Source organism: Dipteris shenzhenensis, chromosome 1 (assembly GCF_047967505.1).
Source record: "Dipteris shenzhenensis isolate YYH24624 ecotype China chromosome 1, Dip_SZ_1.0, whole genome shotgun sequence".
NCBI lineage: Eukaryota > Viridiplantae > Streptophyta > Polypodiopsida > Gleicheniales > Dipteridaceae > Dipteris > Dipteris shenzhenensis.
The window spans coordinates 24,873,991-24,888,152 of NC_141596.1; the positions used below are offsets into that span (position 1 = coordinate 24,873,991).

Consider the following 14,162-nt stretch of genomic DNA (forward strand, 5'->3'; position numbering starts at 1 on the left):
AACTAGTCAACATGAACTTCATTGAGCTTGAACTCTATCCAACTCGTATGCTTATGTGAAGAAGAAGGTAGAAGATGCACTTCATTGAGATAGAAGTATACAAAATGAAAGGCCAAGTGGCCAATCATAATGTACTTGTGTTGTTGACCTAGAGCTAACACAAATGTTGTTAATTCTAAGCTAGCAAAAAGCTGATGTAATGTATACAACTATGATAGTAGATGCAAGTTTAACAATCTATGGGATGACAGGGTTACAACATTGGAAATTTAGATTCTAGAATATGCAAAAAAGCAAAATTTGAGTGACCAAACTAGGTCATTCAACTCTTGGAAGGGTGTGGCATTTTAAGGAAAAGCCTATCATTAATTGGAAAATCACATCTACTAGTTCAAATATTATGTGAAAAGAATCTTCCATTCAGACCTTGATCTCGTCTAGAAAGGGATCTTCCTTCCTTAGGGCCCTTTAAGGTTTTTTATCACGTGTAGAAAATCATAAAACTTGAAACCTTTCCTAGAATCCTTAGACTGTATGTGCAGAAGGTCATGAAACTTGAGGTAAGTTTTTCTACATTTGTAGCCTGCCCATAGAACCATTAGAGGATGCATTGTCCAACGGTAGATAACAAATTCAACAACCTGTCAACAGCTTGCTGCCAAAAGATATTGAGGCTCCCATCCCTTGCTGTCGTTTGGAGCTTTGCCAACATGGGTGCTTACACATTCACGCATGTCCCTACATTATCTAGATAAGAACATCGCCATTCTTAGTCAAGAACACAACACAAAATGCCTCGGAGAGGTCAAACAGTAGTGGAGATCGGGCTCCAAATCTCTCCCCAAAGAAAATGAGATACGTTTTTTACATTGTCAACAAATGGAAGCCTTATGAGAATACCATTAGCCAACAATGAGGAGAAGACAAGTACCTTCATCTACAAACAGTCCAGAAAACTCGAAAGGTGATCTGTTCTTTTAAAAGGAAAACATTTAAAATATCTAAAGGAGACGAGTTGGGAGAGCTCAGAAGGCTGAATAGCAAACACGCAACTTCTTGCATGTTTGGGACAAATAAGACATCGATTAGAGCAATTTCTTTGTGACACTGTGCACTCCAGGGTAACACTCCAATCCTTGTGCGAAGTGCCTCCCTTTTTTCTGAAGCACTAGTCACCTTTACAAACCTCCCCCAATTGCCAACAGGCTACCACCATTCTAGCAAAGCACTTGGGAGAGAGAGTCTCTCGGAAGTTGAGAGCTCCTTCGCTTCATCAGAACTTCCAAATGCAAGAGCTACTGTCATTTGAATCAGTTATGTATGCCTGGCCCTTAAGTCAACAACTACCACACTGATATTATCTTTGCTTCCCCTGCCATAGGCCAGCTTCACTAGAAGTGCAGCAGCTGAAGCAGATGCTTGGTCCTCAGGAGGGGACGCATCTCCCGAAACAGACTTCTTTGCAGCAGAGGCCAAGCATTTCCTTGCAACTTTACAAGCAAAATCGTTACTGAGAACATCCCATAAACCATCAGTTGCCAGAATCAAGCACTCATCCTCTTCTGTCCGTTGTAGGCAGGTTACCTCAGGTTCTGACACAACGTAACGCTTCAAATAACGATCCCCTGCATTGTACATCAATAATCCACAATTGTAAAAAATCTGCAAAAACCAAGGTGGCAAAACCACTATTGCCCTGCTTTTAATAAAGCGTTTAACCTAAAAGGACGAGTACATGGATAGCCAGAAGAAAACACTAATGGCCTCCTTAACAAACTCAGCTTGACCAAATACAAACGAAAAACATGGAAGGCCCTTTGGACCAAAAAATCAACCGTGTTCCCATAATCCCATATAGCAGGGACAAAAACATAGCACAAAACATAGAAGGCCCTTTGGAACAAAAAACCAACCATCTTCCCATAATCCCTTATAGCAGGGACAAAAACATAGCACTCGGGGAATGAGAATGAACCTATTGCCCTGGACAGTGCAAGAAGGCCTCCCACTCTGTAGCCATCCCAGTATATAACACGCCCACCAGCAGCCTCGATGCGGCTAGTCTCATCATCTCTCTCTGGCTGAGCAACAACAAAGAAAGAAAATAAGAAACGTTCATGGGATCAATGAAGAAGGAGCTCAAGAGCTTCACGTATCTGAATAGCTATAAGTCACCGACTAGTTTAACCAATCTACCCATCTATTCCCATCTATAAAGGCTAGCTTATTCCGTGCAGCTCAATTCAGAGATTGGGAAAAGGCCTGCAGTAACAGAATTCCTATACAACGAAGATAGCATACATGCTCAAGCACATGAACCTATGCGGTAGCAGAACTCCTATACAACTAAGATAGCAAACATACTCAAGCACATGATAATATGCACCTTGTGATCCTTGGAGAGGGGGATAGTCTTCCCACGTCGTGACAGAATGGCTCTAGAATCTCCACAGTTTGCAACGATGATCTGACAGGAGCTTATCACTGCCACTGTAGCAGTTGTTCCAACATTCTCTGGGGCAATGGCATTCCCACAGCAAGTAGAGGTGCTATCTACGTCGACACACTCGCCATTTGGACATACCCCACCTACTTCTTTGTCCATTCTGTAGAAGCATTCTGTCAGCACCTTCTCCCAATTGGAGCCAGCGTTCTCTCCTGAAATTCTAATCTCATCGGCAAGGGCCTTGTGAAGCCTCTGTACACAGTATTTGGATGCCTGCATTTTTTGTAAAACCGTAAGCTGTAGGCATACAGGCAATTCTGAAGGGACTTTGAACAAATTCTCACCTGAGAACCGCCATGGCCATCGTACACAGCAAAAAAGTGCAAGTCGGGAGATGTTCGAGTCTGTGGCTCCTTGTCACACGGACAGCCTCCCATCCAAGAGCCAGGGAGAACTGCAAAAGATGGGACGATCGCAGCTGTATCTTCCATTTCTCTGCGCCTGCCACACAAGAGCAGTTTTCCACTGGGAGGGCATTTCTTAGCTCTCAAACAACGACCGAAAGAGGGTTTACTATCAGAAGCGGTGGACGAGACCCCTTCGATCACAGTATTGGGAGTAGCCTTCGGGGCTACCTCGCTTGTTTGAAGATCCTCCGGCAAGACATCACTGGGCACAACCTCAACAACTACTTGATTGGAGAATTTGGAGACAGCTGAAGAAATCTCTGGAATGAGCTCCGAAGGCTTAACTACAGCGTGAAAAGTGCTCTCTGCTGTCTCTTGATTTTTTTCGAGTCGCTCTTTTTCTTCTACAAACGTAGTTGTGGCTTCAGCCATCCACGCCTCCCCGAAGCCTGCCGGGACGTCCTTCGAGAGGCTGTCATGCTCCTCATTGACCACAGTAACGCAGCGGCCCTCGACTCCAGCAGCAGAACACGATGTGCTCGCCTTGCTGTTGATCTGGAGAATGCACTGCCTGCTCTTCCAGCCCTCAAGGGGAACGGACTTCGACCTGACCAGGCCAGCACCTGCTGCTGCACGCCGTGGGAGGGTATCATTGCCCAACGAGATGTGGGCGAAGACATCCTGGGTCGTGATATCAGCGAGGAACTGGCATGCGAGGGCCAAGTCTCCGTCAGTCTTGGCCTTGGAAAGGCGAGGGCGATTGTGGAGCTCACTGTCGCCGAGGCCAGTGCTGAGGGGGCGAGAGCGCTTGAGCTGCGAGCTGTGGGAGAAGGAAAAAATGGGCGTGCGTCGGGAAACCACTGCTGCATCGAAGATGAGTCGAGCGGTGGAGGTTCCACATGAATCGGAAGCATACTCCGGATCCATGTCGCAAAGAATTCAAGCAGCAGGTTTCTGTGTCTCTCTCTCTCTCTCGTTGCACTCTTGCTTCTCTTCTCTTTCTCTGCTGGTTTCTGTTGATCTACCCTTCTTCTTCTACCTCCCGTGGGCTTTGTGTCATCGCCATCATCGGACAGGACGTGATCGGCCTTCCATCACCGAGCACTACACCTCCTCTGCTTGAGTCCTGGACGTCTCTCGCCCCAGCTGTCTTCCGATAGCACAAGCAACACCTCTCCTTCCAAGTCGCTCCTCCTCCTCCTCCTCCTCTTCTGCACCGCTTCCTCTCTACATCCTCCTCCCGCCTTCTCATCAGCCTTGTCGCTGTCTCACCCCAGCAGCAGTAGCAGCAGCGGCCGTAGCTCTCCTTCTTCCAAGTCGCTCCTCCTCTTCTGCACAGCTTCCACGCTGCATCCTACCCCAGCACGCCTCCCGCCTTCTCATCAGCCTTGTCGCTGTCTCAAAGCAGCAGACGCAGACGCAGCAGCTTCAGCTTTAACCCCCCAAAAAAACCAACTACTCTACAGTCCTCCTGCCTCGGAAACAGACTACAAACCCCTCTTCGCTACCCTTCTCTGCACCCTCCACGCTACATAGTTCGTACGCACCACGTCTCGACGCCCGCCATGTGCCTCATTTCCAAAATTCCGCTACCAAACAGGCGAAGTCGCGAAGAATGAACGGCAAGTGTAAACTTCTCAAGATCCCACTGCTCTCTAAAAGGCTATGGGTAACTCACAAGCAATTCTTCGTCCTCCACGCTACATTCTACTCCAGCACGCCTTCCGTCTTCTCAGCCGGGTCGCTGTCGCAAAGCAGCACCTTTACCTCGCAAACCAGCTACTCCCAAAAACAGACTACGTCTATGCAACTTCCACGCGACAGAATACCACGTCTCCAAGCTCGCCATCTGCCGGATTTCTGCCCGCTTTCCCGTATTATACTAAAAACTTTTGCTTTTCTTGTAAGTGCCGTGGAAGCCTTTGGCGGCTTCCCCTTTGCTTCATTCATTCATATTTGGCAACATCCCACAGCCTCCCTCACAATACAATTTTCTCAACCCACAGCTTGCATTTTATCAAGTTTTTCCTTTTCACATTTTGCACAACATGCCTTTCATTTTACCACCACCTATTTTCGCATTTGAAGGTCGATTTCTACCCAAAAACAATTCTTCACACAAGAACCTGAATGGCCCAACGCATCGTTTGAATTTCAAGGTTGCATCCATCTAAAGTAGTCCTTGTGCTTGACACGTGTTTACATCAGTTGTTGACATTCATGTAAATGTAAAAGTCGAGGGTCCTTACAATGTTCACAAGAAAACATTTTTCTCAACAAATCACAAAACTTGGGTTTCAAAATTTCGAAGGTTTCTCTTCAGAATTTGCGGATGTTTCAGCTAAAATATAACTACATTGGTCGTGCCCTGGTAGCCAACCAGGTCCTCCTAGCCACGGCTTGGTATGTGGCTTCCTGTTGGTGTTTCTCGAGATCCAGCGTGGCACAGCTTAGGAGGTTGGTTCGGAACTTCCTATGGTCAGGGGAGGATGGCCTCAGAGATACCAGAGCCAGGGTTGCTTGGCAGACAGTCATTCTTCCGCAGGCTGAGGGTGGCCTGGGGGTCATCGATCCAGAGCTTCAGAGTCAAGCCCTGTTGGGCAAGCTAGTTATCCGCGGTTTGACCCTGGGGGGGCAAACGTGGAAGATGTTACTTCAGTAGGGGGTCGGTTCTTGTGTCCCGCGCCGAGGTGGAGAGTGGCTACCGTCCCTCAGGTGGATCTTCACTTCTGCCCCGCTCACTCAGCCCCGCTCCCCACTCGTTCGTAGCCTCCTCATGGTTTGCAGGCGGCTCCACCTCAGTCTCATACAGTCCCCTCCTAGCTGCCAGGAGAAGATCGATCGCCACCCGCTTATCTAGAACGATCAGGTCAGAGATGCCGAGGGCCTTCAGTTGGGGGAGAGATCACACATCAGGTGGGACGGCTGGATGCGGGGGCTAGCCCAGTCCCTTCGAGTTTGGAGGGACACGTACAGACATTTGGAGACGGCTGATCTTGCAGACGCAGCTGGAGGTGCCCGTGGAGCCCAGGCGAGACGTACGGAGATCGACGGCGCGATTCCAGCTGATTGGTTGGTTCCACCCGAGCTTCAGATCCTCATGCCTGGTGATGACCGTTGGCTGGGACAGTTCACCCCCCGTGGCATCCCACTGGTGGTCGCAGGGCGGATGGACGACTCCTCTGTTTCCTTCTTCGCGGTTATGGGGGATGGCCGACTCAGGAGAGAGGATGTGCTCATCGACCCCCTACTCCCATGGCAGAGGGTTCGGGTCGTAGGCCTCGTGGGGAAGGTTTGGCGGACCGATCCTAGCATAGAGCAGGATCAGCTGCAGCTTTGGCGACTCTGGCTCTGGGAGGGGCGGGCCTTGTCAGAGCTTGATTGGGACCTAGGAGAGTGGAGATGATCAGAGATTATGACAGGTTAGGGGCCGACCTCTTTCTTTGCCTACAGCACAACATTGGGCAGGCGAGTTCTCGGGAGGATGCAGAGCCGCCCTCCCACCCAGCGGCCCAGTTGGTATGCACAGGGTATCTCCAGGTTCTTTTTGCAGGCCTTCTGGAAGGCCTTGTGGTAGAGCTGGCGGCCGCGGAAGATCTCCTACTTCCTGTGGCTTCTTGCCCACAAAGGTCTTCCAGTGGGGAGCTGGTTGCGGCAGATAGGCCAGGACGGACGTTGTCAGATCTGTCATGAGGACGAGGAGTCACCAAAACACTGCCTATGGAGTTGCACTCGCGCCCAGGAAGTGTGGACGTGGACTTTCGGGATCCTTACTCGCGCGCAGCACCAGAGCTAGGATTGATCACTTGAGGCGCATTCTGCTGGTGCAGCATCGCACCTAGTTTTCATCACTTATTCGAGGCATGTCAGCAGGACCCCACATTCCTTATCACACAGGGGACGTGGGGGCCACTCGAGAGCATCCCGCCGCACCTGGCAGAGGCTGGCCCAGGAGCTCAGGAGAGGCAGCCAGTCTGGGAGATTATTAGCAGCATCGCAAGATGGCACATTTGGACCTCGCGCTGCGCGCAGATCCTCGGTGGCACCTCCTTATCGACTGCCCAGATCATGACTGACATCTGGAGTGAGATTATACACACCCTCAGAGGCCAGTGGGACCAGATACAGGGGGACTCCCGGGCCGGTCGGGAGAAGCGGAGACGTTTCCTCCGGGTTTGGGACACACAGGGCCTCTTCTTCGAGCAGGCTTCGTAGGGCCTTCAGTGGCGCTACTCACCACCTCTCTGGCTGTTCATTCACACTCGCTTGATCCCTCCGTGAGAGAGAGCTTTACTTTTTGTTACCTTTTGGGCTGCGTCCAATTTGTGAACGCAGCCCGTCAGCTACAATGCTGACCTCTTGTATCTTGTTTTCGAAGTAATATAATTAGCACTGTTTTTTCGGCAAAAAAAAAATATATATATATATATATATATATATATATAACTACATTGCTTAATATTTTGCAGATTTTACAAAATTGAGAAAATATTTTTTACATGTGAAAATGAGAATGGTTTAAGTTCATTGTATATAGTTTGCAAGTTTGGTCCTTATCAAGTAGTACTTGACACCTGTTTAAATTAGTTTTTGACATTCATCAAGGTGTCCTTCATAAACGTGAAATGAATTTTGATTTTTTGTATTTTGTTTTCGAGGATTTGGGGCTATGGATGGCGGGGGGATAAGCGGAGGATTATGAGAGGAAATGATGTGCGATCTTTGAAGTTCAAAGATAGCCATAGAGAAATACCTCTTCCATACCGAGATTCATCTTGAAGAGAGATGCGATCTGTGCAACGGTCCTGCAATGGTTCACTCTAGCACAAAAATTCCACTTATTGTTACAATCTCCATGTTAAAGTAGCAAGAATAAAGTAATCAACATAAGATAGAGCTGAGATTGGATAATTGAGTGTAGTTTCTTAGTATTAAATATATCTAAATTAATATGAGTTTATTAGTATTAAATATTTCTTAGTATTAAATATATATAAATTAATATGAGTTTATTTATGTAGTATTATATAGCCACACATAGTCTGGTTGAAGAGGTTGGGCGCTTCCTCTTCGAGAGCTAAAAAAACCAGGAATGGGCCCTTTCCTCATGATGTATCGATGTAATGATCCATCAGTCCATTGGTTTTGGTCCATCGGTTTGAATTGTTAAACTAGTGGAATAGCTGAGGAAAGTAGATTACCTTTTCGAATGTTTGTCACGTGATGAAAGGTATGAGCAAGCATTGTGAGACAGGACTGATGATGTCTAGTTCGGTCCTAATCTGTGAACAAAGGATAGCATTAGAAACTTACGAATAAATATAATAAGAAATAACACAATAAGCCTACTGTATCAATATCATGCTTCATGAACTAGGGAGCATCTAATTGACTAGATTCTTTCATAGTTTCATCTATTTACCATGACAAACAAAAATTACGCACTTCGTCTCAACACATGCTTCATCAGATTATGTTGTCTCAAGCTAGAATGCACATTGTGTAGCGACACGACCATCTCCATGGACGTTGATTTTGCTGCCCATTCCTTTTATGTTATCTTATTGCCTACCACTGATCATGCCTGGAGCGAAGTCTATGATTCTAAGAGAGGCTGCTGGTAGCTTACGACAATTGGGACGTAGGCTACCTTTGTTGAATCTCGCCATATGACTTGTGTATAGTGACTACACTTCGAGGTTCTGTCCATACAAGGATTGCTCACATGTGAATAGTGCTCTTTGACCTCCACCCATGCACCCACGCCTGCACTACTGCTTCTAGACTCAAATCTCTCCATGCACTACCCACGTACATATTCTCCCTAGTGGTCCCCCCCTACCCCTAGTGTTGAATCTTGTAGTTGTCAAAACTACTCAATGGGTTGAATGGCCGGAGTATAGTGTTGTGCCTCTTACCTATAACTACTGCTTCACCAAAGTTCTTCCCTCCAGAGTTCTACCATATAAACCAATGCCTAGATAACCACCGAAGTATAACTTAGAGCACCACCCAACATTAACTTAGAGCAATGGAATTGTCATTTAAAAGAAGAGACGAAAACATTAACCTCACTTGAAGTAACTTCGATCTTTGTATAATTTTGAACGCACCACTTCAACTCCACTCCAATAACGGAAACCATTTAGCAAGCTTTTCATGCACGTCAAACCATTCAATAACCTCCACTGCCGTTAACATGGCTGCTAAATCCAAAGTACACCCACACGACACTAGTACACAAACTACTCTGTGCGCAAATTCAATCTCAAAAGTTGGTTCTTCTTTATATGAACACGAAAGCTCCAATGACACAATTTGAAGTAGCCTCCCAACTTACTTGGTTAGCAAATTTTTAGTGTTGGCAACTTCAGGAAGCATTTCCTTGCAACACGTGGGCTTGGAATGTACTCCTCTAGGCTCGATGGAAGGAGCCCAACATCAAGTAGAGGCACCACATAGTTTAGGTAGCACTTCTAAGGGCAAGGAGGTGACAATTCATTCCCTCATCCATGCTGATCAGGACCTTTTGTAACTCCTCTGTCTTTCCAGATCGAACAAAGTGACCCTCGGGGCTATTGTACTCTCCTGCAACCTCATAACACTTTTGAACTTGGAAAAGACATAGAACTGATGAGTGGTAACAAGAGCCTTCAAGACAGGCGGGTCAAGCCAAGCTACTTTTTTAGGTGAACGTCGCAACTTTCTCAAACATCCAAGATGAATACACAAATTACCATCTCCTTCACGTTTTTGCCATGGAGATCTTCAAGAATAAGGGATTGTCACAACAATACTCTAAGTAGCATGTCATACTCGACGAGCTTGTCATCATCTGATACTTTGTTTAGGACCAATTGTCGCATATGTGCTTGGTCGTAACTAGAGGCTTTATGCTTACCTTCTTGAGATCCATGTCAACCAGACTTGTTTCAAATCGATGCAACTAAAGCTCTAGCTAGAAAGGCATAGGATCATGGCAAGAGATGTAGCTCTGAGACACTAGGGAAGTGATTATCCTTTTATGAAGCTATACGTGCCATGGAAGTGATGTGCAAAATAAAAGGAAGTGATAAGAGGCGTGCCTCTGGAACTTTTCTCGTCTCTTGGGCATTCTCTCTTTCCCTCACACGGAGGTTGATCAAGCTGGCTTCCTATGACCTTAGATTGAGAGGGTCATCAAGGCTTCCTACAAGTTGGCTAGGTGTTAAAGAAATCTGTGTTGATGCTAGTATGCCAATCACTCCAACCGCTCGAATCTCTAGCGTTGGATTCACTTAGGACCAGAGCAACTAGAAAGAAACTTATCGAATGGCTGAGATAGCATCCAAAGAGCAACAAGCTGCAGTAGCGAATCTCCGAGATACCAAGCTTGGCTATGGTGGCAAGTGTTAATAATTCCTAGTAAGCTCACAGCAATCGCTTGCTCTTGCCCAATGTAGCAAACCGTCTGGCGGCTTGACGCTCGCTTGACAAAAGTGGCTATGCATCTGCATCCATATTGGATGCCTTATAGCACATCGATTCTTGCCTTTCCATGCAAGGGGCTATTGCTCAAAAGCAGCTCGAAGCTTCAACTACCAGAAACAGTTTCTTCTCGTGTGAAAAGCTGGGGTGACTTGGAGATTGCAAATTTGGAGCCAAGGCTTTAATTGAAAGTGCAGGTGCCAAGTGGCTGAGAAAACATGTGTGCCTCAAGACCTATGGAGCACTCTAAGGTGGATGGAACCTGTGTGGAAACATGATGAAGAGAGTGCTCATGACATGTACCTCAAGTCAATTAGGTTCCAAGATAGATTAGCTTGGACTCATTTCTCTACTCAACAATACATGATAGGCCTCTTATATAGAGAGTGCCCTTGGAATAGTCAACACTTGTGGGATCCTCTGATCCACATCTCTTCTTGTGGATATCCTTGATCCACATCTCCACATCATGTAGTCCACATCTTAGGGTGGCTACTTTAATACATTCCTATACCATACCTTAGCCTTTAATCTATGTGCTCATGGCACCATATCTCAACACCTCCCCTTGGTGCCATGATCCTTTGGCTACTGCAAGGTGGTCAGATGTGAGTTAAATTCCATCACCTCCCCTTAGTGCATACATTGCTACTTAAGGTGGTCAAGTGTGGGTATTACAAGATCAAATGCTCCCCTGGGTGTTTACATGGCTACTCTCAGGTGGTCAGGTTTGATTTACAAAACATATGGGCTGAAGGTGGCAAGGATGTTGCTTCTCAATACATGTTGTTGATGTCGTTGTCTTCTTCACTTGATGTAGCTTGATGCATGATGCTTTATGTGTGGATGCCACGTTCTATGCTATGGTCATCTCATGCACTTGTGCTTTTGGCATGCTTTGTGCATTCATGCTTTGATTTGTCATTTGTTGCAAAGGTTTTACCAATTGATTTCTTTTAATATTGGTAGTGTCTAATTACTAACAATGATTTTGATTTGACAGGCACATAGATCTCAAAAAGACGATCACTTTTCATTTTTGGAGTGCGTGCGAATTCTTCCTGGATTGGAAGTTACGGCTTGTTGAAGATTTTATTTGAGAAGAGGCTTTTGATGATGATGTGGCACAGGGATTCATATGTTGAATTCGAAATTGTGCTTGGTAGGGGCTATGTTCTTAGGTAGCACTTATGCCACATGGTAATCTTCAATCCCAAATGAGTTTATCCAAGTTAAAAACAAACCTAACCATGGTCACTTCATATCTTGACACGTGTCATGGATGACATGGCAAATAAGGGTGGGGTAACTTAACCCAGAGGTCATGTTGACTGGCTTATCTGCCACATGTCAATGCATTGACCACTAACCAAACCTAGCCTTATTTATCTAACTAGCCCTATCTACCTGTGTCAAGTCAACCTTTTTGAAGGAAACTTGTTTGTAACAGGGACGTCGGGGCGACGACAATGATGAGTTACAATGACCCTACTGTCAAGATCTCCATGCTTGTAAAGTCTCGAGCGCTACGAGCACTGTTGGAGTAGCAGGAACGTAAGGTCTAGAAGAGCTTGGGAGCGCAATTACGCTTGGAGATGCTACTTGTTGACGAAAGCTTGTAGGTGGTCGTTGGCTATGGCGTTGTGGCTCGTTGGAGCCAATAGTCGAGAGTCTTGGAGCCTTGGAGTGCCTTTGCTACATAGCTGAAGTTCTGCTACTGAAGGTTGTGGAGAGGCGTCACTCGCTGAAGCTGCTATGAGATAGTTGATGGGCATAGCTTTGTTGCAATTCTATGGGACTTGGAGCAATGGAGGTGCCCGTGCGTCCACGGTCACATGTAGTTGGCGCTAAGCTTTGCGGGCTAGAGGTGCCTCTGTTGTGGGACAAAGCATGGGCGTCGATGGAGCTAGGCTAAGCCTTCCCGGGTCATAGAAGCTAGCTGTGTAGCCGCCCATTGTTGGAGAGGTCGTTGCAGGAGGTGGAGCTTATAGAAGGGCTTATACGTTTGGTGGTTGTTGTAGAGGCAGTCCGTGTAGATACTGCTCACGCGTCATAGATGGAGGTCGTGACTAGCGGTCTGTAGGACTTAGAGGCTTCAAGGTCATCTCGTGAGGCAGATGGAGTAGCACTTGGCTCGTTGAGGTGGCTTGTGGATGGCATTGCACCTTTGGAGGAGAGGCTATAAAAGGGCCATCGAGCATGAAGGAGCAGCCAGTCTTGGCTGTTTTTGGCTTTTGATGCCCAAAGCAAGGGATAGCACTGCTCACGGGTGTTGATGGCATCGCGGGAGCCATTGTTCGTCTTAGTAAGTTGACGGCTTCTGATGTTGCTGAGCTCGCTGCTCGCTTGCTTGCTTGATTGGTGGCTGCTAGTGTTGTAGGTGCTTTGCTAGTAGCACTGCTTGCTTGTTGAAGTTGTCAAAGTCTGCCGCTTTGTTTGTGAGGCAAGCTTTGTGTAGATAGGCGATGAATCCCTCTCCCTCTTTTGAGAAGTATAGGACAAAACTATCTCTCTCTCCCTAAGAAGAAGAAGAACTCCTCACGAATCTCTCAATCATGAAGAGAACATAAATCTCTCACTCTAAAACTAAAACCAACCTGGGAGAACTCATGAGTTCCTAAGGCGTGCATATAACTAATCTAGGATACTAGACCTAAGCTCTGATACAATGAGAAAACATGTGTGCCTCAGGACCTATGGAGCACTCTAAGGTGGATGGAACCTGTGTGGAAACATGATGAAGAGAGTGCTCATGACATGTACCTCAAGTCAATTAGGTTCCAAGATAGATTAGCTTGGACTCATTTCTCTACTCAACAATACATGATAGGCCTCTTATATAGAGAGTGCCCTTGGAATAGTCAACACTTGTGGGATCCTCTGATCCACATCTCTTCTTGTGGATATCCTTGATCCACATCTCCACATCATGTAGTCCACATCTTAGGGTGGCTACTTTAATACATTCCTATACCATACCTTAGCCTTTAATCTATGTGCTCATGGCACCATATCTCAACAGTGACTTCATGAGTGTTGAGAAAACAAAAAACCTTCTATAGGCTTCCTTATATAAAAACCTAAATATTAAGGATTTTCATTTGAAATTTTGCAGGTTTTAAGCAAAAGTATATGTAAAATGCCTTGGCTTTTAAAAACCTTCTATTTTCAAATTTGAAGGTTAATTTCTAAAATTTTCCATTCACATGAGAGTAAACCTTTGTCTTTCGTGAACACTACCCACATGCCATGTAGGACACCTTCCAAGCCCTTCCTCCCACAAAAACGTTCCTATCAATTCTCTAGAGCCTATGAGTGACATTTGGTATTGAGCATATGTGAGACAGAATCATGAAAGTCGTCTCTCATCAAGCATATGGTGCAAGGTAAACAACTCCCCCAACTTGTTAGCGATACATGTCTTGTAGTCCCCATCCTAGCAAAGTCCCAAAATCTTGATGTCATCAATGCCATTTAGCACATATGCTCCTTGAAATTTTCCACATGTTCTTCCACAAATTTGAGCCTTTCAGTTCAAGCTTAAGCTCCCAAATATAATGGACATGGTGAAAGCCATTCCTCTGTTTCCACCCTTCAAATTCTAGCTTGGAGTATTTTAGAGGAGGGGCTTGCTGTAGTCCTTACTCAAGGTCTATAAAGTGCACAAAATCTATTTACAACTTAGTCTCATGGGCATCTACTTCAAATATTGAATCCTTGGGTTTCCCTCAACATGCCAACTTGCATACTTCTCCTTTCTCCTTCTCAAGTCAATTTGGTTAGTTAAAGGTGCGAGTGGGACATCAAAAGTGCCACACTGACTTGTGAAGCTAGCTCTGTCA

General features: G+C 46.0%; 1 protein-coding gene across 1 annotated transcript; it reads right to left on the reverse strand.

The window, feature by feature from the left end:
- Positions 1-602: 602 nt before the first annotated feature.
- Positions 603-5,033, reverse strand: LOC147905584 (protein phosphatase 2C 50-like). The gene is made up of 4 exons (XM_087373517.1): positions 2,791-5,033; positions 2,387-2,719; positions 1,976-2,081; positions 603-1,625 (listed from the first exon to the last, which is right to left on the reverse strand). The coding sequence occupies exons 1-4, from the start codon at positions 3,778-3,780 to the stop codon at positions 1,315-1,317; spliced, it is 1,740 nt and encodes a 579-aa protein (XP_087229643.1). The 5' UTR covers positions 3,781-5,033; the 3' UTR covers positions 603-1,314.
- Between the last annotated feature and the right edge of the window lie 9,129 nt (positions 5,034-14,162).